Source organism: Heterodontus francisci, chromosome 24 (genome assembly GCF_036365525.1).
Source record: "Heterodontus francisci isolate sHetFra1 chromosome 24, sHetFra1.hap1, whole genome shotgun sequence".
Lineage (NCBI taxonomy): Eukaryota > Metazoa > Chordata > Chondrichthyes > Heterodontiformes > Heterodontidae > Heterodontus > Heterodontus francisci.
In genome coordinates this window covers 60,345,870-60,372,909 of record NC_090394.1, presented here as the reverse complement: position 1 = coordinate 60,372,909, position 27,040 = coordinate 60,345,870, and the positions used below count along the sequence as shown (strand labels likewise).

Sequence of the window (27,040 nt, the reverse complement as noted above, 5' to 3'; positions counted from 1 at the left end):
AAGAGAAGTTCAAGATGATAAGCCCGTCACTGGAACAAATCTAGTTAAAATAGAAAATGCAGCATCAGTGGCTGGGGCATCACAGGCCAAGTAACTAAACTTGACAGTTAGGTTTGACCAACAGGCCATAGTTTGGACACTCAAGGATTAAGCTGGTATTTGCTATTGTTATTAAACTGATGTTCAGCACAGGAGACAAGAGAATGCCAGTGTCAGATGGCATTCCGTAGATGAAATGTTTCTTTAGTCACTGTGGAGCTCTCCCCCTGTGTTGCTGAAACAAGGGCTCTGATTCCCAGCAGTGCCCTCGTGAAATATGTTTTTTGGCTGCTGACCTGGTTGAGGAGGATAGTGAACTGGTGTGGTCAGGGAGGGGGGCGGTGGCGGTGGGTGGGGGAGACAGGGAACAGAAAGGGAAGAAAGATATCAAGAAAGAATGAAGCCAAAGATTTTGTTTATAATTTTATGCATCCCATTCCTGTGCCCAGAGGGCAGAATTTAATCAGTGACTGAACACACTGCATTCTCTAAGGGGATAATTATGACCAACATTATTCAAAACACTAACCTTTGTTATTAGTGCATTTTAAGTCCCCATTTTCTCAGCACAATCCTCCCACTAACAAAAATGAACAAGCAAACAGAATAAACTCAAGCATGCACAGATCCTGACTATAGGGGGCACTCACATCCTATTCAATGACAGGAACCATTAACCAGGGGTACAGCTTGCTATGACTAGGACATGGCTAAAAACAGGGATTCTGTGTTCTTGAGTTTTGGTTTTACATGAAACACAGGAAAATCTAGCTCGAGAATCAGAAACTGCGAGAACCACAATCATGACAATAGACCCAAAGGACTTGAATGGAGACTGCAATTAAACTACTTTGTTGAACTGAAGATGTGTCCTAGAAACAATGGCAATATTATTGCTATCTAGTAATATACAGATTATTGACATACACACTTGCTTAAAATTATTAACTCTCTTTATTCTCTACTTTTCATAACTTTCCTCCCCTGTTTCTTTTTAGGTCACCTATCCCATCTTGATCCTGCATTCTCGCTATGTGCCATTCCCCAATTAATAAAACAAGCAGATGACCTGTGTCAAATCCTGTACCAAAGCTGCTCAAGCAATGGTACAGGAGGAATACAGGGGTGACTTGGTTTTTGACACACTGATTTTTTTTTTTACAATCTCACCTTGCTCACCACGTACCAATGATGGCCTCGGTAAGATTGAGAACTTACTATGTAGGGAAATCTGGGCACGGACCCAATTCTCATCATTCCATGGCTATATTACAGAATTATGCTATAACCATACTGCAATCCTTTCTCTAGAGTCCTTAAAGGTACTTTTTTAAGTACAGTGGCGCAGTGGTTAGCACCGCAGCCTCACAGCTCCAGCGACCCGGGTTCAATTCTGGGTACTGCCTGTATGGAGTTTGCAAGTTCTCCCTGTGTCTGCGTGGGTTTCCTCCGAGTGCTCCGGTTTCCTCCCACATGCCAAAAGACTTGCAGGTTGATAGGTAAATTGGCCATTAGCAATTGCCCCTAGTATAGGTAGGTGGTAGGGAAATATAGGGACAGGTGGGGATGAGGTAGGAATATGGAATTAGTGTAGGATTAGTATAAATGGGTGGTTGATGGTCGGCACAGACTCGGTGGGCCGAAGGGCCTGTTTCAGTGCTGTATCTCTAAAAACTAAAAACTAAAAAAAAATTAACTATGCAAAGCAAACATATGCAACACTACTTTCAATCCTGAGTCATTTCTGTTACCAAAACTTCTGGTTATATGATTTCTGTCTCCTACCCCTGAGGTCCCCACCATCACAGAGGCCAATCTTCTGCTAATTCAATTCACTGCATACAATATCAAGAAATGGTTGAGTTCACTGGACACGGCAAAGGCTATAGACTCCAACAACATCCCAGCAGTAATGCTACAGACCTGTGCTCCAGAACTAACTGGGCCTTGAGCCAATCTATTCTAGTAAATCTATGATGTTGGCATTTACTTGACAATGTGTAAATTTTCCCAGGTATGTCCTGTTCACAAAAACAGGATAAATCCAACCCATTCAGCCTACTCCCAGTCATCAGCGAAGTGATATAGGAAGTCGGTAACAGCACTATTAAGCGGAATGTGCTCACCAATAACCAACTCCCCAATGTACAGTTTGGGTTCTGCCAGAACCACTCAGTTCCAGAACTCAGCATTGCCTTGGTCCAAATGTGGATGTGAGCTGAATTTCAGAGGTGAGGTGAGAGTGACTGCCCTTGACATCAGGGCAGTATTCACATGAGTGTGACACAAAGGAGCCCTAGTACAACTGAAGTCAATGGTAATCAGGGTAAAAACGCCCTAATGGCTGGAGTCATATCTGGCACAAAGGAAGATTGCTTTGGTTGTTACAGTCTGATCATCTCAGCCTTGGGACATCGCTGCAGGAGTTCCTCAAGGCAGTATCTTAGGCCCAACTATTATCAGTTGGTTCATCAAAGACCTTCCCTCTATCATAAGGTCAGAAGTGGGGCTGTTTGCTGATGATTGCACAGTGTTCAGCTCCATTCAAAATTCTTCAGATAATGAAGCAGTCCATGCATTCCTGCAGCATGACCTGGACACCATCCAGACAAAAGCTAATAAGTGGCAAGTAACATTCACACCACATAAGTGCGAGGCAATGACCATCCCTAACAAAATAGAACCTATCTCCTTTTGTAATTCAATGGCATTACCATTGCTGTGTACCCTACCATCAACATGCCAGGGGTCACCATTGACTGGAACCTCAACTGGACCAGCCACATAAATGTTGTAGCTACTAAAGCAGGTCAGAGGTTTGGTATTCTGTGGCGAGTGACTCACCTCCTAATTACCAAGGCCTCTCCACCGCCTACAAGACACAAGTCAGGACTGTGATGGAATACATTCCAAATGCCTGGATGGTTGCAGCTGCAACACCACTCAAGAAGCTCAACACCATGCAGGACAAAGCATTCATAGAGTCATAGAGTAAAAAAGAAGCCATTCGGCTCATCTCAAGGGCAATTAGGGATAGGCAATAAATCTGGCCTTTTACCCTTATTGGAATGTACTTAGCCTGTACTTGAAACATCTCCTCCTTAAAGATCATCCATTGTTCTGTTACAATTTTTCTTGTCAATCTTTGGTTCCATTTGACCCTGGCTAGATCCCCTCTCATCCCAATGAGGTCTGTCCTCTTCCAATTTAGAAGTTCTACTTTAGATTGTTCCTTGCTCTTCTCTATTACTAATCTAAACCTTATGATACGACGATCACTATTACCCAGGTGTTGGGTAATACACTTGGTTGATCCACTTGGCCCACTTCATTCCCCAGCACCAGATCCAGCAATGCCTCCTTCCTAGTTGGACCAAGAACATACTGGTCAAGGAAGTTCTCTTAAACACATTTCAGAAATTCCTCCCACTCCTTACCCTTTACTTTAATATTATCCCAATCGACATTTGGGTATTTAAAGTCCTCCAATATCACCAGTCTATATTCTTGCACATCTCTGTGATTTCCCCGTACGTTTGCTCCTCTATCTCTCTCACACTATTTGGAGGCCTATAGAATACCCCCATCATACGTGATCATATCCTTTTTGTTCCTCAACTCAAACCAAATGGATTCTGTCTTTGGCCCCTCAAGAACACCCTCTCTTTCCAACACGTCTTCCCGAATCAGAACTGCCACTGTACCTCCCTTTTGTCCTTAAAATAAAAGCAAAATACTGCGGATGTTGGAAATCTGAAATAGAAACAAAGTGCTGGAAATACACAGCAGGTCTAACAGCATCTGTGGAGAGAGAAACAGAGTTAATGTATCAGGTCTGTGACCTGAAATGTCATAGATCTGAAATGTTAACTCTGTTTCTCTCTCCACAGATGCTGCCAGACCTGCTGTGCATTTCCAGCACTTTCTCTTTTTGTTCCCTTTTTTCCTTCCCTATTTATTCTAAACACTTTGTATACTTGGATATTAAATGTCCAGTCCTCACCATTTTTATGCCATTCAGCTTGATTAGCACCCAATCCACTCCTTCCACCATCAGTGTACCTTGGCTGCCATATGTACAAACTACAGGATATACTTCAGCAAATCGGCAAGGCTTCTTCTGCAGCACTTCCTAAGCTTCACCATCTAGGAGAAGGGCAGCAGCTGCATGGGAACACCATTATCTCCATCTTTCCCTCCATGTCACACATCATCCAGACTTGAACATATATTGTCATCCCTTCATTGTCATTGGGTCAAAATCATGAGAACTCCCTAATTGACATTGCCAGGGGAGTACCTTCAGCACATGGACTTCAGTGATTCAAGAAGTCCCACCACCACGTTCTCTATGGCAACTAGGGATGGGCAATAAATGCTGACCTTACCAGCAATGTTCACGTCCCGAAGAATTAGTTTTCTTTCTGCCTTCCTGGAATACGTTTGCACCTGAGTTGCATTGACTTTTATTTAGTTTTTATTTTATTTATTTTTATTTAGAGATACAGCACTGAAACAGGCCCTTCGGCCCACTGAGTCTGTGCCAACCATCAACCACCCATTTATACTAATCCCATATTCCTACCACATCCCCACCTGTCCCTATATTCCCCTACCACCTACCTATACTAGGGGCAATTTATAATGGCCAATTTACCTATCAACCTGCAAGTCTTTGGCTGTGGGAGGAAACCGGAGCACCCGGCGAAAACCCACGCGGTCACAGGGAGAACTTGCAAACTCCGCACAGGCAGTACCCAGAATTGAACCCGGGTCGCTAAGTTGGAAACAGAGGACCTGCATCATTAACGTTGACTTGCTTGTATTTCTGATTGGTTGTTGTGATTTATTACACTTCATTCTGAATTTTGCAAATCTATTGCTGAAAATGCAGAGGGAGCAAAAAGAAAATATGCAAAACGTTTTTTCTGCAATGCAACAGCTGTGCAATGAGGGAATGAACTTTGGAAAATCTGGCCTTTCATTTTGACAGTAGATGCATTGTGGGTGTATAAATAATTCAATTACCTTTCAGTTGTAACTTGTAACCAAGCCAAATGTTTTCATCAGTCTGTTTGTGCTTCAAGTTTCAGTGCAGTAGTTGGGCAGAAAATTTGAGCACAGGCTCAATAGACAGCTTTGATCAGTAGCACACAACGTATGTGTGTGGGTTACAGACTGCTGTAACAAGAGCACTGCAGGTTCTCCATGAGGAGCATTAGTTGCTTAAAACTGTTGAGGCAGATTTTCTCGTCAGCTACCATGGGGCTAGACTGATTCCCATTTGAGCAATTTTAGTCATTTCTGGCCATATTTCTGCTGCCACTGAGTTTCAAACCTCAGGTGATCTTTCCAATTTTCTCATCTTGCCCAGTGTGATTGGTTGACAAGGAGGCCCTGTTAAATTTTAAATCTCCTCTAGGGCCATGTAGTAACCCCCTGATAGGAGGATTATGTGGCCTTTCGAGCACCCAGCGTTGCTATGGAGCAAATGGCAGGAAATAAGTTGCAAGATGTATTTCCATCATTTTCATCTTTTAGCAATACACCCGCCGTTTTATGGACAGACATACTCTATGACCAGCATTGCTTCCAGCAGGACATCAGAGAAGTAGCTTCAGGTGTCCATTTTGCTGGTGTGACTGGAGGATATTTGGTCCTGCTAACTGCAATGTGAAATCAGTGAGTGCAGCCAAGATTAGCATTCAGTTGAAACATGGGGCAAGACTTTCAACTTTCAATCTCCCGTTCCTCATCAGAAAACAGGCAACTGACAGTTGAAAATCTGCGCCCACCCGAATCAACTTTCAGGCAGGCCTTTACAAATAGGTGCTAAGTACTCCCGCCCAGGTGGGGATGGGGCTGTGGATGTATGCAAAACAGAAATCTACGCTTGTGGGATTGCAACATTCAAGGTGAAATAGGCAAAGCATGCACAGTGCATGCTCAGGCCTCATTAACATTTTTCACCAAACTGCAGGTATCAATTGGACTCTTGCTCCAGGGCCAATATTGATCAGCAACTGCATGCAGTTGGACGGCAGGTGAGGCCTGTTGAGGTGGGGGGGGGGGCGGGGTGGCGGGGGGAGGCATATCCATTTTAAGGCAGTTCCATTTTCTGCAGGCTTTGAAGGGACTAACTACTGGTCCTTAAAAGGACCACTGGAGGCCTCTCCTAGAAGGTGAGATTTGTGGAGGGGTTTAAGATTTTTGAGGCCAGGAGGAGCTGGAAGAGCATACACCTCCCCTGCCACAACAGGCCATACCTGCCATCTGACTGCGTGCAGTTACTGGTCGATTTGCCCTGGAGCAAGAGTCCAATTGATACCTGCAGTTCGGTGAAAAATGTTAATGAGGCCTGAGCATGCACTGAGCATGCTTTGCCTATTTCACCTTGAATGTTGCAATCCCACAAGCGTAGATTTCTGTTTTGCGTACATCCACAGCCCCATCCCCACCTGAGCGGGAGTACTTTGCAACTATTTATAAAGGCCTGCCTGAAAGTTGATTCAGGTGGGCGCACATCAGAAAGTGGTTCAGGGTTTCCAACTGCCACGTTAGATGGGCACTGCGGCACACTGCCAATATTTTGCCTGTTTGGTGCGCAACCCAAAGTCTCCCCCATGGTAAAAGTGTAGGGGTCAATTTTTGCGTCAGGTTGGGATCGTTTAGAACCAATACAAATCCCACCTGTAAGATCAAGTGCTAATAACATTTTCCTTCCAAATAGGGTGGGGTCCAATGTAAGCCTGAGATTATCCACACCCGATTTTACTCACTATGCCGAAGCAGCCAATGCCGTACATCCAGGCACCAAGGACATAAATTAGCCTTAGTATCTATTAAAGGCAAATCAAGATGCAATAAATTCCCAAAACATGGAACATGACAGCATTTCCTGCTTTCTTTTTGAATTAATCCCATGCCCTGTAACTTTCTATGAATGTTCATCTCACAAGCCATTACTATTTCACACCGATCTTCTGTTGGCATCTATATAATTTTCTACAATTCTTCATTTTGCATAACTTTAACAAGCAGGGATAGTCTAAAGATATTTCTCCAGTCAGAGGGTAGAGCTCTTGACTGAAAGGGACCAATTGCTCCTCATCAAGTTCTGTCCAAAGAAATTCAGTAGAGTGAATGGTAAAAGTCTACAGGGCCAATGTTAGTCCACAGTTCTAAGTGGTTGAGATCTGCACATCAGTGAATGACCTCCTGATCACTTCCATTAAAGGTTGTGAATTGCTGAAGATACCATTGGGTGAACAACACAAAGGTACAGTAAATGTCGGCAAAATTTATAGTTGTAATGAGAGCAGTTATCATTCCTAAAATAACAAATCATACCATGGCTAAACGGGTTAAATTATGAGGACAGGTTGCATAGGCTAGGCTTGATTTTCCTTGAGTATAGAGACTTATTGGGTGATCTAATGGGCGTGATTAAGGTATTTGGTCGGGTAGATAGAGAAATACAATTTCCTCTGGTGAGGGAGTCAAGAACAAGGGGATATAACCTTAGAATTAGAGCTAAGCTATGCAGGGGTGATGCCAGGAAGCAGTGATTCACACAACGGGTCATGAAAATGTGGAAGTCTCTCCCCAACAAACTATTGAGGCTAGCTCAATTGAAAATTTCAAAATTGAGATTGATAGATTTTTGTATGGTAATATTAAGAGATATGGAATCAAAGCAGGTAAATGGAGTTAAGACACTGATCAGCCATGATCTAATTGAATGGCAGAACAAGCTCGAAGGGCTGGATGGGCTACATGTTCCTAAATAGGGGGAAAAAATGATTGCTTTAACTCACTTCCCTGCATGAAAGAATGATTAATTCTTCTTTGTCTATCAATCCAAGTTGTGTACATGATTCTGAAGAATCAGTTGATCACTAGAGCTGCATTACATAAAAATGTTGTTTTCTCCTTTCTGACCCATCTCACTATATTCATGCTAATTGAATATGTTATAGCCACATTAAGGAAATTTAATGTCTATTTTGTAACCTCTACCACAGTCATGCAAAGCCAATCCCAGCCTCCAACAAGAACAATTCACAGTTAGAATGGCACTCTGAGGATTAAGGGGTTTGTATTTTAGTTTAGTTTTTTTAGAGATACAGCACAGAAACAGGCCCTTCGGCCCACCGAGTCTGTGCCAACCATCAACCACCCATTTATACTAATCCTACACTAATTCCATGTTCCTACCACATCCCCACCTGTCCCTATATTTCCCTACCACCTACCTACACTAGGGGCAATTTATAATGGCCAATTTACCTATCAACCTGCAAGTCTTTGGCGTGTGGGAGGAAACCGGAGCACCCGGAGGAAACCCACGCAGACACAGGGAGAACTTGCAAACTCCACACAGGCAGCACCCAGAATTGAACCCGGGTCGCTGGAGCTGTGAGGCTGCGGTGCTAACCGAAGACAGTTCTCATTATATTTTGTGGCAAATTTGTAGCATGAATGTTTAATTATGTTTGCTGTCAGTGGAATGGAAGTTACTTTAATAATGAATTAACATAATAAAAGGATGCCCTCATCATAGTCTCTTCACACTCATGTGCAAGTTGAATTCAGCTTCCTCATGTGGCAAAATTAATTCCTCCTCCAGTGTTCAGCCCACGCTCATCTCAACAATTTGTCTCCACATTACAAGAATTGTCTTTGAAAAGTTTCTACTCGGCTCAGTACAGCTCGAGAAAAGATGCTTATTTTAAATATATATTATTAACACAAACCTGCCAGGACAGAGAAAGCTGAATCCCAGGTCTTCAGTTCACTCTTGTGGGAGGTTTGACTGGAGGGCCTCCAAGATATTGCTGCCCAAACTTTTAAGTAATTCAGGTTACAAAGCTATGTGGCTCTTTACGATCATATCCATCAATTTCTTTTGATCTTGGATAAAGAGGGTTAATAATTTAGATCTTTTCCCCCTCTCCATTCCCAGTTTCATCCCAAGCTCTCCTGAAAGTGGTGGCTTTTGCCAGGTACAATTACATGGTTGTTGACAGCCAGAACCTTTCACAAGTGTCCACTCTGAGATTTGAGCTGATTTAAGTACAACAGTGCCTCAGTGCACACTTGAGGACCCTAAACATTAGCTGTTGCCAACCTACACCTGAGCTCACTGGACAACTGTGGGAACATCCCTATGTTAAGAGAGTGTGCACTCCATATCAAACACACAGAAACTCCACCTAGGTGGCTTGGTTTGGAGACTTTTAAACACAGTGATGTTTCCGCACATCAGACACCACACTCACCAAACCAAAGCTCATGTATTAGTCTGTACAGCAAGTGCTTGCGCAACAAGTGGTATTGATCAGGAACTCACTAACTACATGGGTGGTGGAAGCAGAAAAGATCAATGATTTGGAAAGCAAATTGGATGAGCACTCGAGGGAAATAAACTTGCAGGGCTACAGGGATAGAGACGGAGAATGAGACTGACTGGATTGCACTATAGAGAGCTGGTACGGACGTGATGGGCTGAATGGGCTCCTTCTGTGCCATAATGACTCTCTGTAGTATGGTAGGTTATCTGATGGTGAGGGGTATCACAGCGGAGCCCAATCTATTCATCAATCCATGTCCACACATGCAAACGATACAGTTCTCTTCATGAGGAGGAATAAAAATAATATTTTTCTTTTTTTAAAAAGAAACCTTCAACGCCCATAACTTTATGCCACAAATGCAGCCTTTGGTTTCACAGACACATGGGGCTGATTTTCCTGTCAGTAGCACCCGGGAAATGCTTATTCCCCAGGACCTAATGACAGAAAATAAGGACTGATACCCATGATGCCAGGTGGTAGAGTTTCTGTTCGGTTTCACTTAATTTTCCGACGTAATTCACCCTAAATTGATGTAAGTGGTGCAACCGATCGTGAAATTTTGAGCGCAAATTACTTTCAGCACTAATTGATATATCCAGCACTTCCCAAAAAGGGTCACATTTGGGCTTGTGCTGCAATAGATGGAGGACAAATTTCACCCAAAGATGTTGCCTCCCACCTCACTTTTCTGTGGCATGGTCCGAAAGGTGGCCATTTCCAGGGATGCCTAAAGAAGCCTGTGGTGGACTTTGTACCTGGAATCCCCTCAGATTGGTGAGTCTGGAAGCCAGGCAGCAAGGCAAGCAAGGCTAGAAAGGTAGGTGCTCCCTTTTTCGTGCAGCCTCTCAATAGACCTTCAGCCTGAAAGTTGTCTAGCTGCTCTCCAGGAACAGCTAGAAGGGCTCTAGGCTAGCGGCCAGTCCTGCAACTGGGCGTTTTTTCCGCTCAGCCCTTATGATTCATGCTGGGGTGTGGGCTTTTGTCGGAGATGCAACTGAGGTTAATTACCCGACCCACCAAATTTGAGCACTCAGGGGCCCGGACAGTGATCTTAAGGTATTGTCCACCTGTCCAATGCCCAGCCAAGTGGAGTGGGGTGGGGAAAGGAAATAGGCCCCATATGTTTTACCCCTGAAAAACACCAAAGTGTCTGTAAGAAAAACTACTATGTTCTATGTTCTATTCCTATCTGAGTAAATACATCCTTTCAATGCAATCTTCTTTTGATTTAAACCTCGAACTTTTGAAAGTGAGGAGTTTACAACTTGATTTCCACCACTACAAAGACCTTAAATTGTACTGATTATTTTACCTTGATTATTTTGGAGCCCAAGTATGACCTGATCTGGATTCGTCGAGCGACCTTACTAGTTTTTAATCCTCTCATGTATAGAAGGTAAAGTTTACTGAAGCATTTGAAAAATGTTTCATATCATATATTCAATGTCATTGATGATTTAATTAGGCCAGTGATGTGACATGACTCCCAGCATGTACTTTCAATGAATACAGCAGCTATGGTTGAATAACGTGTAACTTCTAGCTTGCAAGCACCACATGTTCTATGGAAAAGACACCACAGAACAGCACCAATAACAAGCCAGCTTGCTCTTTATGTCATCCTGTCATATTGCTCCTTCTACTTTCAAACATTTAGAGGGAGAATTTATGGCATATTTTTACTTTCTGCCCGCTGCTTACCCATTTCTTGCCAGGAATCTCAGGCTGATTTTCACTTTCAGAGGTGTCAGAAAACTGGGTGGGGTGGGGGGGGGGGTAGCAATTTGGCTGCCTGTCATTTGTCCTGTCTGATTTTCTATTCAATGAATGTCAATCTAAAGGAAAATCAGGTGGTCATGTATAACAGGAGGTGTTAATTATGTATCAATTGTTTGATTATATGCAGGTGGAGGGTGTTAATTGGGGTCTTACTTGAGCACTTATAAGCAGACACTTATTGCAACTGGTGAAGGGTTTGGGTGAGGAACTACATGTTTGTAATCCTTTTACTCTGTATAATAAATGTGAAGCTGAGTAAAGATAGGCTCCAGCATTATCCTTCCATAACAAGCTTTCTGGAGTTTAACAGGAGGCAGCCAATCCACTGCTGCCTGTTTTCTGCCACTGGGCAGTAAATGCAGGTGAACTATTTTAGAGCCACTGTCGCCACATTTCCACCAAGTGGCCAAGTTAAAATTGGCTCTTTACACACCTCAGTAGAAGGGCACAAATTCTGTCTACCAAGGGGATGCTGTGTACCATTTGCTGCCCTGCCACCATATTTACCGGTTCCTGCCACTGGATGAGCCAGGTGCCCACCTGAGTCAGAAAGGAATTGCATTAATGTTCGTAATTAGGAGTCCTATGACACACATGGGACCCCAATGCAATTTAGAAGGAGAACTGGATGGAGCGTGCACTGCACAAGCTTTACCCAGTTGAAGTGGGCAACACAGAGGAAAAGGCCCCACAAATGTAGGTAACTAATTAGTTTTGTGGGGCCAGGAGAAGCAGGAGTTCTCCTCCAGGCTCCACAAGAACAATATGAGTCGCTGGCATTCCTAGCACTTCCGCCTCTACTATCTCCACTGCTAGACTGACCTGCTGTCCAGATTAGCCACCAGCTTTCCCTCTGACCAGGTTAGCCTCCAGGCCAAACAATGTTGCGCTGGCCCAGAGCCGACAAGCTGTTGCAGAACATCCATTCCAGATGTGTGCAGCTCACTTGCAGTATGGTAATGAAGGCTCTCTGGCATGTTTCATGCCTGGAATTATAACCTATCCCAAAGCAACCTTCGTTTTCTCTGCAGTCCCTGGTTGCAACTACAGGTGTCCTCAACACAAACTGCATCAGCCTCAGAACAAAGTTTTTGCACTGTTGTTCCTATTCCAGACCCCAATGGGATATAAATTTAGCACTTGAATAGATACATGGACCAATATAGAAAAGAGGAATGCTAGGGATATTTATGTCAGTTGTGAATTTGCTGGTTGTAGTTTGTGGGAAGGCTATGTGTAAATATAGAAACATATCACATCAAACATCTTTCCAATCTCTTCCCACAACAGAATTTCAATGATGATCAGTACAAAGGGTATTGGCAGCTTTGATGGGGTCTCCTAGGTTATGAAGATTAGACTGCAGCATAGGGCTAAACATGCTTCCCGGACAGACCCTGCATTGCTACTGCACTCCCTGAGGAAGTTGCACTAAGCAGTTTTGTAGGAAATTCTGATATTAGCTAAACATTCGCTATTAATAATGAGACCTATGCAGGGTATCAAAATGCTTGGGGAAGATCTTGCTTCCCTAAAATATAAAGATTTATTAAAATATCAAACTTTTAGGAAACAGAATTTCATACAGATCTGAAAAATCATTTAGATAAGTCTAGGATAAGATTGTTCAGAACCTGGAGTAGATTTTTCAAGTAAAAGATTAAGTCATGAGTCCTGGTGAAGACGTTAATCTAACAATCTCTGTCAGAGGCTGATTGTACCTGCTCTTCATTTACAATATTTTCTGTTTTAATTTTAATTTCCAATACCCATACTTTTTATTTCTATGAGAATATATACTATGTTCACTGGAACCTAATGCAAATCTAAAACAATGCTGAATGATTTACATTTGATTGCCTGCCCAAATCACTCTAATATGTTTAGTGCCATATGCTTATGTAATTTTTGAGGATAAGAAAAAGTGCATTTAGCATTTAACGTTTAACGCTTATCATTTTCACTGACCTTTGGTGACCTAAGGTCAAATGACATCAGCGAATTCACTTCTAGGTGAAACATAATCAGCCATAATGGTTCCTTTGGCTTCCCCCACAAGGCATACAAAGTGAATTTGAAATAGAAATCAATAACATAGTGAAGTGAAGCAGCACGGTCCAGGTCCACCGAGAACTGCAGGAAACTCCAGCTAGGGGGTAATTTTATCCTAACTCGCCGGGAGGGAATACCATGGGATTGGATGAAATGCTGGTTTTACGCTCCACCAGGTATTACTCTTCGTTGACATTAATGAGAGAAAAATTGGGAGGGGTGTAAAACCAATGGTATATCCATTCCCTTCAGTTTTCTGATGGGCAGGTTGAATTAAAATTGACCCCTTTCTAAGGGGTTAGTTTCTGCTGTCTGGTGGGAGGCAGCTCATAGTCTACTAGTCTAGTCCGCAAGCATAACTACTTTCATTGCACAAGTCAAGCAGAAAGCACTATCTATACACTTTGATTGGAATGGTACATCTCTTTGTCTATGTGTTACAACCGTTAGCTCCAATGATTCATGTGTTCTATTTCAGAATGCTGGTCATTGTTAGATGAAATAAACAGTGTTTTATTTTCCAGTAATCAACTGCAAACTCAAAGTGCACCGTCTTAATAAAAACATACTTGGTAAACCTTTGCTCATTTGTTTACAAAGGTACAACACAATGAAATGAAACACAATACAAGTCACATCGAAATGTCACTGTAATGAAAACAATGCATTATTATCCTGGCTGTTCACTGTCTTGGAACATAATAGTAAATAAAAACATTTTCAGCACTATTTCATGAGGATTCCACCTCTATAAACTCCATTTCTGCTATGCCAAGGAAAAAACGAAATGAAGATAAAATAAAACTACTCCTGTAAAATCCAAAGACTATATAGTAAAAGCAATGACCATTGCTAATGTAATCTCATCATGGCATTCAGAGGGTTAATGTAAATGTCATCTGAACTCTTGAGGAAATTGCATTCTCGTAATAACTTTCAGATAGCCATTATTCTCTAGGTAATCTACACTCTGACAATCAAATACAGATTATTTCTTTCAAAACCTGCAGGATTGATATCACGACTGTTAATCTTGACATGAGCCCCTTGATTAGAAATCTACCTTGTAATACTCAGTTATCCATTATCCTATATATAATGAATGTTGTAGTATGTTTTATACCGGCTTTGATTCAGGGAGCTGATTAAAGCATGAGGCAAAGTCTAAGATTTGATCAGTTTTCCATCCCGTAGTCCAGTGTGAACCACTGTCAGGAAGTTTACTTCGACCATTTGTTAAATAAATTATTGACATAACAATCCAGTTGTGGTAGTTGAGTTGTTCAAGAAGTAGGAGTTTAATGGACATGTGTATGAAGACAAGGATGCAAGCAATGCATTGCCAGGAGAGTATCATTTATGTCCTAATTGGTTAGTCACTAGCGAAAAAGTTCTATTCCTTGTGTGGTGGGATTAGAATTCCAGGAAAAACATGATACATATAGGTGGAGTCGACAATCAATCACTTGTCTGCCCAATATATAAAATAGGTTCCCATTATGCATGAGGAAAGCTGCTGCTAGTGTGACCTCATTTATTGTGAAACAAGATCATTCATCATTATTTCATCAGCCTCTACACAGTCTCACATTTCTAATTAAAGTTAAAGTGAGAGTACAGATGCAGATTAATGCCTTGCCTCTGAACACAATTCATCTGCAAGGAGCACCCCTGTCGTTAGCACCCTTTATAAACATCAAAGGAGGACAATACATAGCAATGAGTGCTGTCAGGGAAATATTTGACATTTAAGAAAAATGAAACCAAATAAATCCCCAAACTTGAATTACGGAATGGGAGACATTTGGATATTTTTAAAATTTTGGTCTTAATAAAAGGACAAAGAAAATGATTTTGTGTGCTAATGCATTTCTGCATTGCAAAATATACAGTATTATAAAAGAACTGGAGCTTTTAGGGCTGTGTGATAATATCAGTGTGGTACCACTTTCTTACGGAACTATTTTTGATCATCACCAGGGCAACACAAAACAGGGTTTCACCCTGTTGTTATCCCTGTACTCTCAGCACAGAAAATGTGAATAAAAATGTGGAGTTCTTCTATGAAAATATAGCTAAGAATTCAAAAAACAAATTCACGTGCGACATCAAAACCCAATATCTTTAATTCCCAGTATCACAAATCTTATTATTGAGTCCTCACAAAATGCTAAAATTGACCTCTAGCAGCACAGACAGGTGAAATAGATAAACGAAAGACCAGTAATGTCTACATTTACCCTCCTCCGCAATATCCACACTAGGTACTGCAATGATTTTGAGCTTTCAGCTCTGGGAACTGCATTGAAAGCAAGCATTGATGGGATAAATGTTTTCTGTCTGTGAGGGAAGACTGAATGAGGCAGTCAGTTAAAACACAAGCCTTTCAGCTTTAAAACCTGAGTTCAAATCCAGCCTAGAGTAATGGAGCTGTCAGGGAGATCTTAACCCCCACTAACTGGATGGAATCCTGGTGGGCAGTTAAAATCGCCCCTGGGACTCAGCCACTGATGTTGTGCAGGCTGCGATTTTAACCTGCTCGACTGAGCACACAAGAACCGCAAAAAAACCAGTGGGGTTCTTCTTTAAATATTGAATTTGGGCTCTGACTCCGATTCCCACAGGAAACCACAACAACAACTCCGCTCAGGCCCCTAGTTAAAATGGCAGCGGGGCTAAAATTATATCATCAGAGCCCAAATTGCTTACATAAAAACAGATTCCACTGCTGGGTGTCCAACTCGCAAGCTCAGAAGAGCAGATTGAAAGCGCAACCTGCAACATTGGTCTGGGACGTCGGCACGTGAGTCCCATGGGAAATTTTAATTGCTAGCCACCACCTACCCCCAACAATGGTTGCGCCAAGCGGGCAGGATTAAAATCCCTCCTAAAATCTCCCAGGTTTCACGCCTGCACAACATCAGTGGCTGAGTCCCAGGGGCGATTTTAACTGCCCACCAGGATTCCATCCAGTTAGTGGGGTTAAGATCTAGATGGTTTGCCACCTACCCAGTGTTAAAATCAAGGCTTTAGTGTATAAATAGACACTTACTATTACATATGTCACTCTCATTCTCAATGTGACTTGTAGATGGCGGTGAAAGGGTTCATGCAGTCACTGTGTGTTAAGGTTGATAATGATAATAATAAAATACTTATTTAGAAGAATGAGAGGTGATCTTATTGAAACATAAAATTCTAAAGGCCTTGACAGGGTAGATGCTGAGAAAATGTTTTTCCTGGCTGGGGCATCTAGAACATTATTTTGACGTGAATATAGGAGGTATGATCAGTAGGTTCGCAGATGACACGAAAATTGGTGGTGTCGTAAATAGTGAGGAGGAAAGCCTTAGATTACAGGATGATATAGATGGGGTGGCAAGATGGGCAGAGCAGTGGCAAATGGAATTTAATCCTGAACAGTGTGAGGTGATGCATTTTGGGAGGACTAACAAGGCAAGGGAATATACAATGGATGGTAGGACTCTAGGAAGTACAGAGGGTCAGAGGGACCTTGGTGTACTTGTCCATAGATCACTGAAGGCAGCAGCACAGGTAGATATGGTGGTTAGGAAGACATATGGGATACTTGCCTTTATTAGCCGAGGCATAGAATATAAGAGCAGGGAGGTTATGATGGAGCTGTATACAATGCTAGTTAGGCCACAGCTGGAGTACTGTGTACAGTTCTGGTCACCACACTATAGGAAGGATGTGATTGCACAGGAGAGGGTGCAGAGGAGATTCACCAGGACGTTCCCTGGGCTGGAGCATTTCAGCTATGAAGAGAGACTGGATAGGCTAGGGTTGTTTTCCTTACAACAGAGAAGGCTGAGGGGGGACCTGATTGAGATATACAAAATTATGATGGGCATTGATAGGATAGATAGGAAGAGACTTTTTCCCTTAGCGGAGGTGTCAATAACCAGGGGGCATAGATTTAATGTAAGGGGCTGGAGGTTTAGAAGGGATTTGAGGAAAAAATTTTCATGCAGAGGGTGGTTGGAATCTGGAGGACACTACCTAAAGGGGTGGTAGAGGCAGGAACCCTCACAACATTTAATAAGTATTTAGATGAGCACTTGAAATGCCACAGCATACAAGGCTACGGGCCAAGTGCTGGAAAATGGGATTAGAATAGATAGGTGCTTGATGGCCAGCACAGCCAAGATGGGCCAAAGGGCCTGTTTCAGTGCTGTATAGCTCTATGAATATGACAGTCTCAGAATAAGGGCTCGGTAATTTAGGACTGAGATGACGAGAAATTTCTTCACTCCAAGAGTTCTGAATCTTTGGAATTCCCTACCCCGGAGAGCTGTGGATTGTCAGTCATTGAATATATACAAGATAAGAGCTCAATGATTTTTGGGTACTAAGGGAATTATGTGATATTGGGATAATGCGGGTAGGTGGCGTTGAGGTAGAAGATCAGCTATGATCTTATTGATTGACAGAGCAGGTTCAAAGGGCCAAACGGCCTATGCCAACACCTATTTCTTAAGTTCTTATAATGGAATTAATACAGTTGGTATGTCTTCTAGAGAAGATTGATGCAGTCATGCCTTCTACAACTGATAGCGTTGTTGTTAAAACTGTCAATTTGATTGGGATCAAGAATTAAACAATAAAACTCTGCCAACCTAAAAGTAAAGCATTTTGAAACACAATCCCTATGGTTGCTAGTACTTCAAACCACTTTTTCATGTTTATACTTGGGAAAACAAAGAATTTTTGGCAATGTTAATCATCTGATATTTTCATCACAAATGAGAGAGAATTGAGACTGTTGGGCCTTTCTGAGGCACCAGCTGAAACCACTAGAGAGAGATACTGGTATTGCGGTTATTGTACATCTGTTCATTAACACAGGACATGGAAATTTCCCTCATAGTTCTGCATTGCGAAACATCAGTTGGTGGGGAAATAACCTTCTTTATTTATTCACAGAGTGGGTGTTTCATTTATATTATTGCTCAGGGCTAATGTTACTGCTACTGTCAACATAGTGATAAATGATCAGGCAGCTTTCTGTATGGGCTCAATGAACTATTTTATTGCCAGTTTCAATAAATGTGATTGGTGAAGTTCTTTGGTTTGCTTAATGTAATACAAATTCCCTTCAAAGCATTGAAATCGATACACTTTATATTCCATCACAAGGATTTCATGCTCAGTCACAAGGCTGGAATCGGATCCCAAACCCATCACAAGAACAGAATCTCACTCTGCAACCTTATCGAAAGGCTGCAAAGCCATTTTTATCCTCTTGTCACATGACTCACACATACAAGATTTTTAAATTAACCAATCCATCTCTTTACTCCTGTTTCATGCATCACATGGCGAGACTATAAGATACCAGTAAGCCTCCACAGAAAGATACAAAACTTTGAGTCCTTTCTCCTTACTTTAGAAGGGGCTGATTGGATAAAATAAAGCAATAATTACAATTAGTGCTGTTCTTGTATGAACCTTATACAGCTAATAATGTTCTCACAAAAACAGCACAGAGAGGTATTAGGTACAAATGTATTTAGCATTTAAATGGCAATAATCATAATTTCTACCCTAAAGACTGTCGTGTCCCACACCACTTATTCCCCTATTCCATTCTAGAATTTAATTAGTATATCTACTGATGGAGGAGGTCTAATAACTCTTCATTACTCTGTAAATTTTCAGCAAAAGAGTTTTGCTTTGATTCCACGCCAATTGTGTGGTGGAGACTTCACTGCCTTTGAATCAATCATATTCTGGAATATGCCTCTCAGCCCTTATCTCTATTCAATCACCAAGGTCCCAAACCAGCAATCTATCTGGACATGAGAGAATGTGATTTGGAGCGCAACAACATGGATCCGCTTTTTGATAATCTCCCAGAGTATTTTCTTTGGATACCTTCAGTTGTCTTCTTCAAATGTACCTTTCTTCAAGCTCTTGCACTGATGTTTTGCGTGATTTTTGGTTCAGTTCAGTAATATAAATTGAGTTTGGTTTTCAGAAAGTTATTCCACTTAATTGGAAAAAACAAATTGCATTTCTTCCCCGAATTATGGTGGACTAGAATTGGTCAGATTTCCCAAATCAGTTTATTGACATGAGATTTAAAGGTCACACATTTTCTAAAAATAAGGTAGCCACAATGAAAGACCCCTTGCAAGGATTACATGCCCACCTTTCTAAGTTCTTGGAGGCGCCTAGCCAAGACCTTCAGTTCTGACCCTACCAAAGTTTGCGAGGTTTGGAGAATCTCTGAATTTAAATATGACAGGCATGCACCCAAACAACAAGAGGTGCATTTTCAGGCATCTGCTCACTGAAAGGAACAGCATACTGTCATAGTGTGCCAGTTTTGTGGGGGTGCCAGGGCAACCACAAGGAAGAGGGAGGTGCCTCCTCAACCTCATTTGTAAGGGGCCAAAATGTGTAAAAGATATGACCTCAATCCTTGGAGGTCCAGGTCAGAATCTCCAGGTGGTCCACACTTCTGCCATTTGTATACCAGTACACCTTGCTTCATCTAGTGGGAGGATTGGAACTCCTTGCTTTTGGAGTCTCCATTCACAGCCATGTTCCCTCCTATATCAGTTGCTGGGGTCTTGGGTAAAGGTTAGAAAATCTCTACAAAATAAGAGGATAATGTGCTACATAATAAACTTTGGCAGATTCCATTTAGGAATTGCAGGTCTGTGTTTGGTAGGTTTCACACATCTTTTCAAGATTTTGAGTACATGCACACAAATATAGTCACACATTTACACACGGAACCTTCACATGGTCCTGCCATATGCAAATTGGAGTCCTATGACATTTATGTGACTCCAACACAGTTTTGAGGTACCAATGGGCAGAATGTGCACCACAAAGTTATGTAGTTGGTTAGAAAGAATTAAAGAAACACAAAGTAAGAAAGTAATTCTGACAAAGTTCTAGCACTAAAGTTGGTTATTTTCTACTATATGATGAGTTAGCAACATTTAAAATGACGATAATTATAAATGTTATGTTTATCCTATTTGTTTGTCTGTTTACTATTTTAATAAATCAGTTTGGCTTTTAAAGCTTATTTTAAAGCTTACTTTACCAACTCTCATAGACAATGAGGATCTCATGTAGGCACAGGATAGAATCAATAGCTGAAGTCATCTATAAATGTTTCTCTGTTCATTATCCTAGGTGCTAGCATTTTATCCAGATATCATGACAAGTGGAAACATTTTTGAGGATGTAGGGAATGAGATCTTGCTTACAAGAGTCATCTGAAATGCAGAAACCAAAAATAGTAAAAAGGGTAAAAGTTCCAAAAGAAATGGAAGATGTCATTTAAATACAGCAGATGCTGGAGGTAAGGTTATTTTCCCCATCGCAGAAATTTTTATGCTGACAGCAGCATTTGAAAAAATAAAACTTGCTGTTATTGCTGAATTATATCTCCAAGGCGGACTTAGTGCAGCACTGGATGGTTTCTACCTGTTAAATATAAGGAGCAGAATCCAAATCACTTAGCTTTGCACATTGCAATATTTATCCCATCTGCCTGCATTGGTAGACATAAAATACCTCATGACACTATTTGAAGAGGAGCATGGGAGTTTTCTCAGTGTTCTGGCCAACATTTATCCCTCAACCAACACCATCAAAAATAAATTAACTGATCATTTATCTTATTTTCTATTATTTAAAAAGAATGACTACAATGAATAAGATATTTATTGGCTGTGAAGCACTTCAGGATACCCTGAGGACATGGATAGTACTGTATAAATACAGGCTCTCCTTTTATGATTCTTCATCCACTTGTGTTATAAGTCACACTCAGAGCTGGATTTACCACCACCAATATAGTTCACGGTTTCTTGGATACTGGGCAGCATTTCATGGCCTAGAAATTGGTTTGTGCCCAACTTTTGCCACAAACCCAACAGCAAACAGGAAGTGCCACACCAGAACTGATGAGCAAGAAGACCAAGAAAATTGGTCCTCTTGCGTCATCAGGAAATGACTGGCATGCTGAGGGCACCAATCATGTCACAAGAAGCAATGCACCTGTCACAAAGAGGATAAAGATCGACCGGTAGGGAAATCGGCACCAGAACAATGGTGATGATGAGAGTGGTCGTGGGGAGAGGGGGCGGGGTGAGGGGGTGAGATGTTGTCAGGAGGAGATTGAGAGGTGAAAGCTTAGGAGGTGGGACACACCAGTTCTTTATGGCATATTCAGGTGAGTAAAATATTTATATTTACCATTTTTGGAGGTGGCCTACAGCGGTCCCTTCAAAGACCGCTGATTTGGCTGCTCTGCGCCTGAGAAAATTGACCGGCACATGCACAGCACATGCTGCAGTCAGGCACAAGACAGTTCCAGGAATGGGCCTAAAATAGGCATTAGGCCCCAGATCAGCATAGGCAATGGGCTAACCCCTGCTTCAGACAGGCACCCTGGACAACTACAGGGAGCCTTAACCAATATGGCATGCGGCCCATACGCAGAACAGAATGAGTCCACACACATCACACGCCATATTGGACTCTGCAGCTTCCAATCTTCAGGTGAAGAATGGCCGCTGGGCGATCCAATTTGTAGGCACCCAGCTTCAATGACTGTTTTAACGTTACTGATAAATGGTGATGCATCATCAAACAATCTGAATGAGTACTCGCAATACTGCTTATATCTGCCATATGTTTAATGCAATCATTGGAATAGTATTTCATTGTATAGTATTCTCAATAGGTACTAATTACATTGCATAAAATTTACAGGATAGAAACAGGCTATTTGGCCCAACTGGTCCATGCCAGTGTTTATTTCTATTAATTCATAGGTTATGAGCATCACTAGCAAAGCCAGCATTTATTGCTCATCCCAAATGCCCCTTGAGGAGATGGTGGTGAGCTGCCTTCTTGAACTGCTGCAATCCATGCTGTGTAGGTACTATTAGGGAGGTAGTTCCAGGATTTTGACCCAATGGCAGTGAAGGAATGGCAATATAGTTCTAAGTCAGGATGGTGTGTGACTTGGAGGGCAACTTGCAGGTGGTGGTGTTGCCTTGCACCTGCTGTCCTTGTCCTTCTTGGCAGTAGAGGCCGCAGGTTTGGGAGGTGCTGTTGAAGAAGCCTTGGCAAGTTGTGCATCTTGTAGATGGTACACACATTTGCCGTGATGCATGGTGGTGGAGACAGTGAATGTTTAAGGTGTTGGATGGGAGGGCCAATGTAGCGGGCTGCTTTGGCCTGGATGGTGTCAAGCTTCTTGTGTGTTGCTGGTGCTGCACTCATCCAGGCAAACGGAGAGTGAGGGATTCAATGATGGTAATGCCGTTGAAAGGGGAGGTGGTTTTATGTTCCACTAAGAAAACGTTAACATGTTTTTGTGTAAAATTTAAAAGTAAAACTTCATATGGCATGATGCTAATCAGCCTCAGAATGAATATATCCACGACAGGAACACGACAGGTCCAACAAGATAAAAGGGTGTCAAATGGAGGAGAATCTTTGACAGGAGAAGATATTTTGCTTTGAAGTAGAAATTTCATTCTGATGCAAAGTTCCAAAATGAAGGAGATGACAAAGAGTAAAACATTCAAACCAGAAGTGATTAAATAAACCTCTTTACTAAACTTAGTTGATAAATATTATAGGCGCATAAACACAGTTGTATTTTCTATACAGTTGATGTGCTCATCGTAAGACTTTGTTACAGATTTTTTCTTAGTTTTACGTAAAAATGTAAACCTATAAATTAGCAATTTCCTACAAATGTTTATAATTAGGTATTCTTCTTTTCCTTACTTTAGAAGAGATAACTACAATGCAAAAAGTTAATTGGCCATTATAAATTGCCCCTAGTATAGGTAGGTGGTAGGGAAATATATAGGGACAGGTGGGGATTTGGTAGGAATATGGGATTAGTGTAGGATTAGTATAAATGGGTGGTTGATGGTCGGCACAGACTCGGGGGGCCGAAGGGCCTGTTTCAGTGCTGTATCTCTAAACTAAACTAAAAGTATGAAGCAGTTGAATATTAATTATGCATGATGTATTGTAAGTTACTGTACATGTCAACAATGTGTACTTGTTCCATTCATAGATCTTTTTCCATGAATTGGTTGGAATTCTGCAAGGAGTTTTCATTCATGGAATTTCCACAGAGTGACAGTTAAGGTTGAAGGTGTATTAGACTGAGGGCTACATGATTAGTGCACACTTCACACTCCTATGGACTAATAGAGTGCTCTGAACAGCAACATCCCAGAGGTACCTGGATTAGACTTGCTGGTGGCTTATTGGTGTGGTGAACAAGTTGATTAGAGACGCAACCTGTTCTGCCAACTATGCCCAGCTAAATGGCATGCAACAATGTGACATTACTGCACCACTAGGTTTCCCAGATTGCACTCTACACATTTGCATCGTAACATGTAAATGACAAATGGCCTCCTTCAACATACTCAGTGTGAAATGGTGGTGGAAAATGGCAGCACTTGTCCTGTCAGCAAGGTGTCCCCTAGTATTCTATGCACTGCCCTTTATCATGCACTGCAGAATGTAAAGGCTTAATGAGTGGTTCTAATTACAAGTGATATGTTCCTCTATTACTAAGCAGCACTGCAACCTGCTTGGACCCTTGATCCTATGCACTAGTCCTTCTTGATGGAGGCATCCCAATGCCTTTTCATCATCTTCTGAAGTTGTGACAGTCTCCTGCATCATTTCATTGGTGAGCTCATCTGTGGAAATAAAAAAGAGTTTACACGATTAGACTTTGAACTCTGTATAGACTTCTAATGTGTCTAAAGCAATTCCATTCTAGATGATGGACAATATGTCATTAACAAGAAATTAAACAGGGAATTATTAATTGGCTTCACCACATATTCTTAGTAAACATATAACAGTAATTGTATATACTTTACAATAAGGATATCCATTTTTATTGAAAAACACAAAAATTAGTTCCTGACTTACCAAATCCTGCAGCAGCTTCAGAGGCATCGGTAACATCATAGTCATGCTGCAAAAGGATTATCAGGGTAGTGATTTTCTCAAGCCTTGTTACCAATTTCCTTGGTGGCCTTTTGTAGTTCAAAGATGTGGGTTTGATCTTTCTGAATAGTTAAGGTCATTGATTTCCTTTCAACAATCAATAGTATTTCCACAGTCTTTAGAACATTGGTGCACTCCTTTGGTAATGCTGACCCATACCTTAGCATGGTCATGTGCCATGGATAGAAAAGCTTTGTCTCCTAAAAAAGATTCTTTTTCTGTATCTGATTGCTAGTGGATTAAGTTCCTGCTTGCTGAAGCATGCCCTCATGTATCATTTCTCGCACGTCTTTACTAAGTCAGATCATTTACGCAGGTCAAGCGGCTCATTTACATGGATAAAAATATTAAATTTGTATAAATAAACCAACATCTGTTCAGAAGGTTTCCATTTCCGCCAACTCTATGTTGAAGTCCAGAATAACCAAAACTGGGTGCTTTCACTGTTTAGCATAAAATGAGCAAAGTTATTGGCATTGTAGTATTCGATTTATGTCTAACAGATAAAAACAATCCCCCGTGGTCTTCAGGAGATACTGAAAGTACAAGTTAATTAGAAGAGATATGGGGAGAAAAACACACGCCGATCCATCTGTATGTTATATTGTAGATAGTCAAAGGAGTTTGGTTGTTTGATGTCATAGTGTATGTGACAGTAAATAGGGCCCATTCAGACGACCAAAGTGAAGCTATTGAAAATAGCTGCAGTGAATAATATAAGTGGCTAAAACATCTCAATAATAAAGTTTGATAGCTGAAATCTAAATTGGATTTGAAACATTTTGTCGTTATGAATATTTGTCAGCCTTGAACTGCGGCTTTTATTCCTCATTTCCTCAGCAAGCCCACAATCAGCCCCTATGTATAAACGATGCCTCTTCAAGCTCCCCAAATCACAACTGAACTTCATGGACAACTACTATTGTAAATCAATAAGCAAAAAATAGTTCTGTAGCATAGCAACAATAGATGCAAACATTATATTCAATGACACAGAATATATAGTGTGAGTACACACACAAAGTGAATCATGGGACAAAGAAACAACAAATGGGGCCAGTCATCTGATGACCTCCACTTAGTTTCAAGTTAAATTAACTTCCACCCACATCCCAGTTTATCAGCAGCTATTCTCAGCAGACCTGGGCTGGGTTTGGGTCTGGTTTTGGAACCTGGAGAATCATGGTGCCTTCTGGTGACTAAGTTGGTATCTCCGCTCTCCAGATTCGTTTGCTTAAAGTTCAGGGAGTTCTCACAACCTGGGCCCTCACTTAATCAAGTTGATATGTACATTTTACACTCTGACAGCTTTGGTGACGGACTTGGGAAACTGGGCTGCAGAAAGGTGGAGCCACGGTTCCTCCTACCTTGGGGAAATACAGGAGCAACTGTGGAATATAAAGTAAAACCAGAGAGCTCTGTGCAGAGAGAAAGTAAGAGAGAGAAAGAGACAGGAGATGAAATTGTTGTTGCAGCTGTTGACTTGCATTATTGTTACCAGTTAATACATTCTGTACTATATTCATAACTGCATTTGGAAATTTGTTTATCAGAAGTTGAAGATCCTGCAATCTGGTGCATTTGTGGATCTTTACTCTGTGGACATTCACATTCTGCATTGCTTTACTGAATGGGTTAATTTCAACCAATTTAATATGTCTTACTGTAACCTATGAACTGCCTACATTATTAATATCAATGCAGGTGTAGCCTTTGGTCTACCTGTCCAATATCAGCTCCTCTAGCTTGTGCAGATCACAAGCAATATACTCCAACGCCATGTCCGTCATGCGTGGACACCACGAGAGGTCCAGGCTGCGCAGCTTCCGTAAGTTCTCTGCTACCAGCTCCACGCCATCGTCGGTGATCTTGGAGCAGCCGGAGAGGCTGAGGGCGGTGAGGTTGGGCAGGCTGTGCACCATGTTCACCACACCGTGATTGGTGATCTCCCAGCAGGAGTTCAGACGCAGCGTATGCGTAGTATATCCCTGCTTGGCAGTGAAATAAGCCATGGCCGTGTCCGTCACGTGATAGGCCTGCAAATTCAGCTCAGTAAGATTCGGCAACAGCTGCGAAATGGCGGCGATGGCGTCGTCCGCCACGTTGATACAGTCGCTAACACTCAGGGAGGTAATCCGTGCATTAAGGCTGGACCAGAGGCCTGCTTCTGTGAAGTCGTTGCAGCCTGAGAGCTCCAGATGAGCAAGTCCCTGCATCTGCTCCAACATTACCTAGGAAACGGAAAAAGTGAAAAGAATGTATAAAATACTGTAGCAATGATTCCTTACCTGCACATTCCAATCACTTCAAATTGGCAGTGCATTTATTTAATGAGACAAAGAACTGAACTGGCTCCCCAGCAGCACCTCAGCAATCAGGCAGTGTTCCCCAGGACAAAAGTATTGATGTAAACATCTTCATTTCTTTTCAATCAAAATGATTTATTTTTCCAAAATAGCTGTTTTCCATTTAACCGAGTCAACCATGATCAGCAGAATCAGTCAAGAGGGCAACCTTTGGAAATCTGGGGTTCTGACTCAGATAGCTATGACATGATCCTACTCATTGCAGTCGTCCTGTCTTATTTTAATGATTTAATGTCAAATACAGAACAAAGGTTGCCTGCAATTTATACAACTGGAACACAAGAGATCGGGTGATGTCAGACTTCAAGAGCAAAGCCTAAGTGGTTAATAATTTCATTGGAACTCTGGGACTGCATTACAGTCTTTTAATATCCTAACCAATTAGTGATGATTATTCAGTCA

At 41.7% G+C, this 27,040-nt stretch overlaps 1 protein-coding gene across 2 annotated transcripts in view; it reads right to left on the bottom strand.

The window, feature by feature from the left end:
• fbxl16 (F-box and leucine-rich repeat protein 16) overlaps positions 1-27,040 on the bottom strand; it is a 171,741-nt gene that overhangs the window by 31,436 nt on the left and 113,265 nt on the right. The window contains exons 3-4 of one of the 2 annotated variants that reach the window (XM_068056864.1): positions 25,995-26,503; positions 22,873-23,956 (exon numbers count right to left, since the gene is read on the bottom strand). In XM_068056864.1, coding sequence (XP_067912965.1) covers positions 23,953-23,956; positions 25,995-26,503 — 513 coding nt within the window. In that variant the 3' untranslated portion in view covers positions 22,873-23,952. Of the gene's footprint in view, positions 1-22,872; positions 23,957-25,994; positions 26,504-27,040 lie in introns of those variants that run through there. The other variant, XM_068056863.1, reaches the window with a different exon arrangement.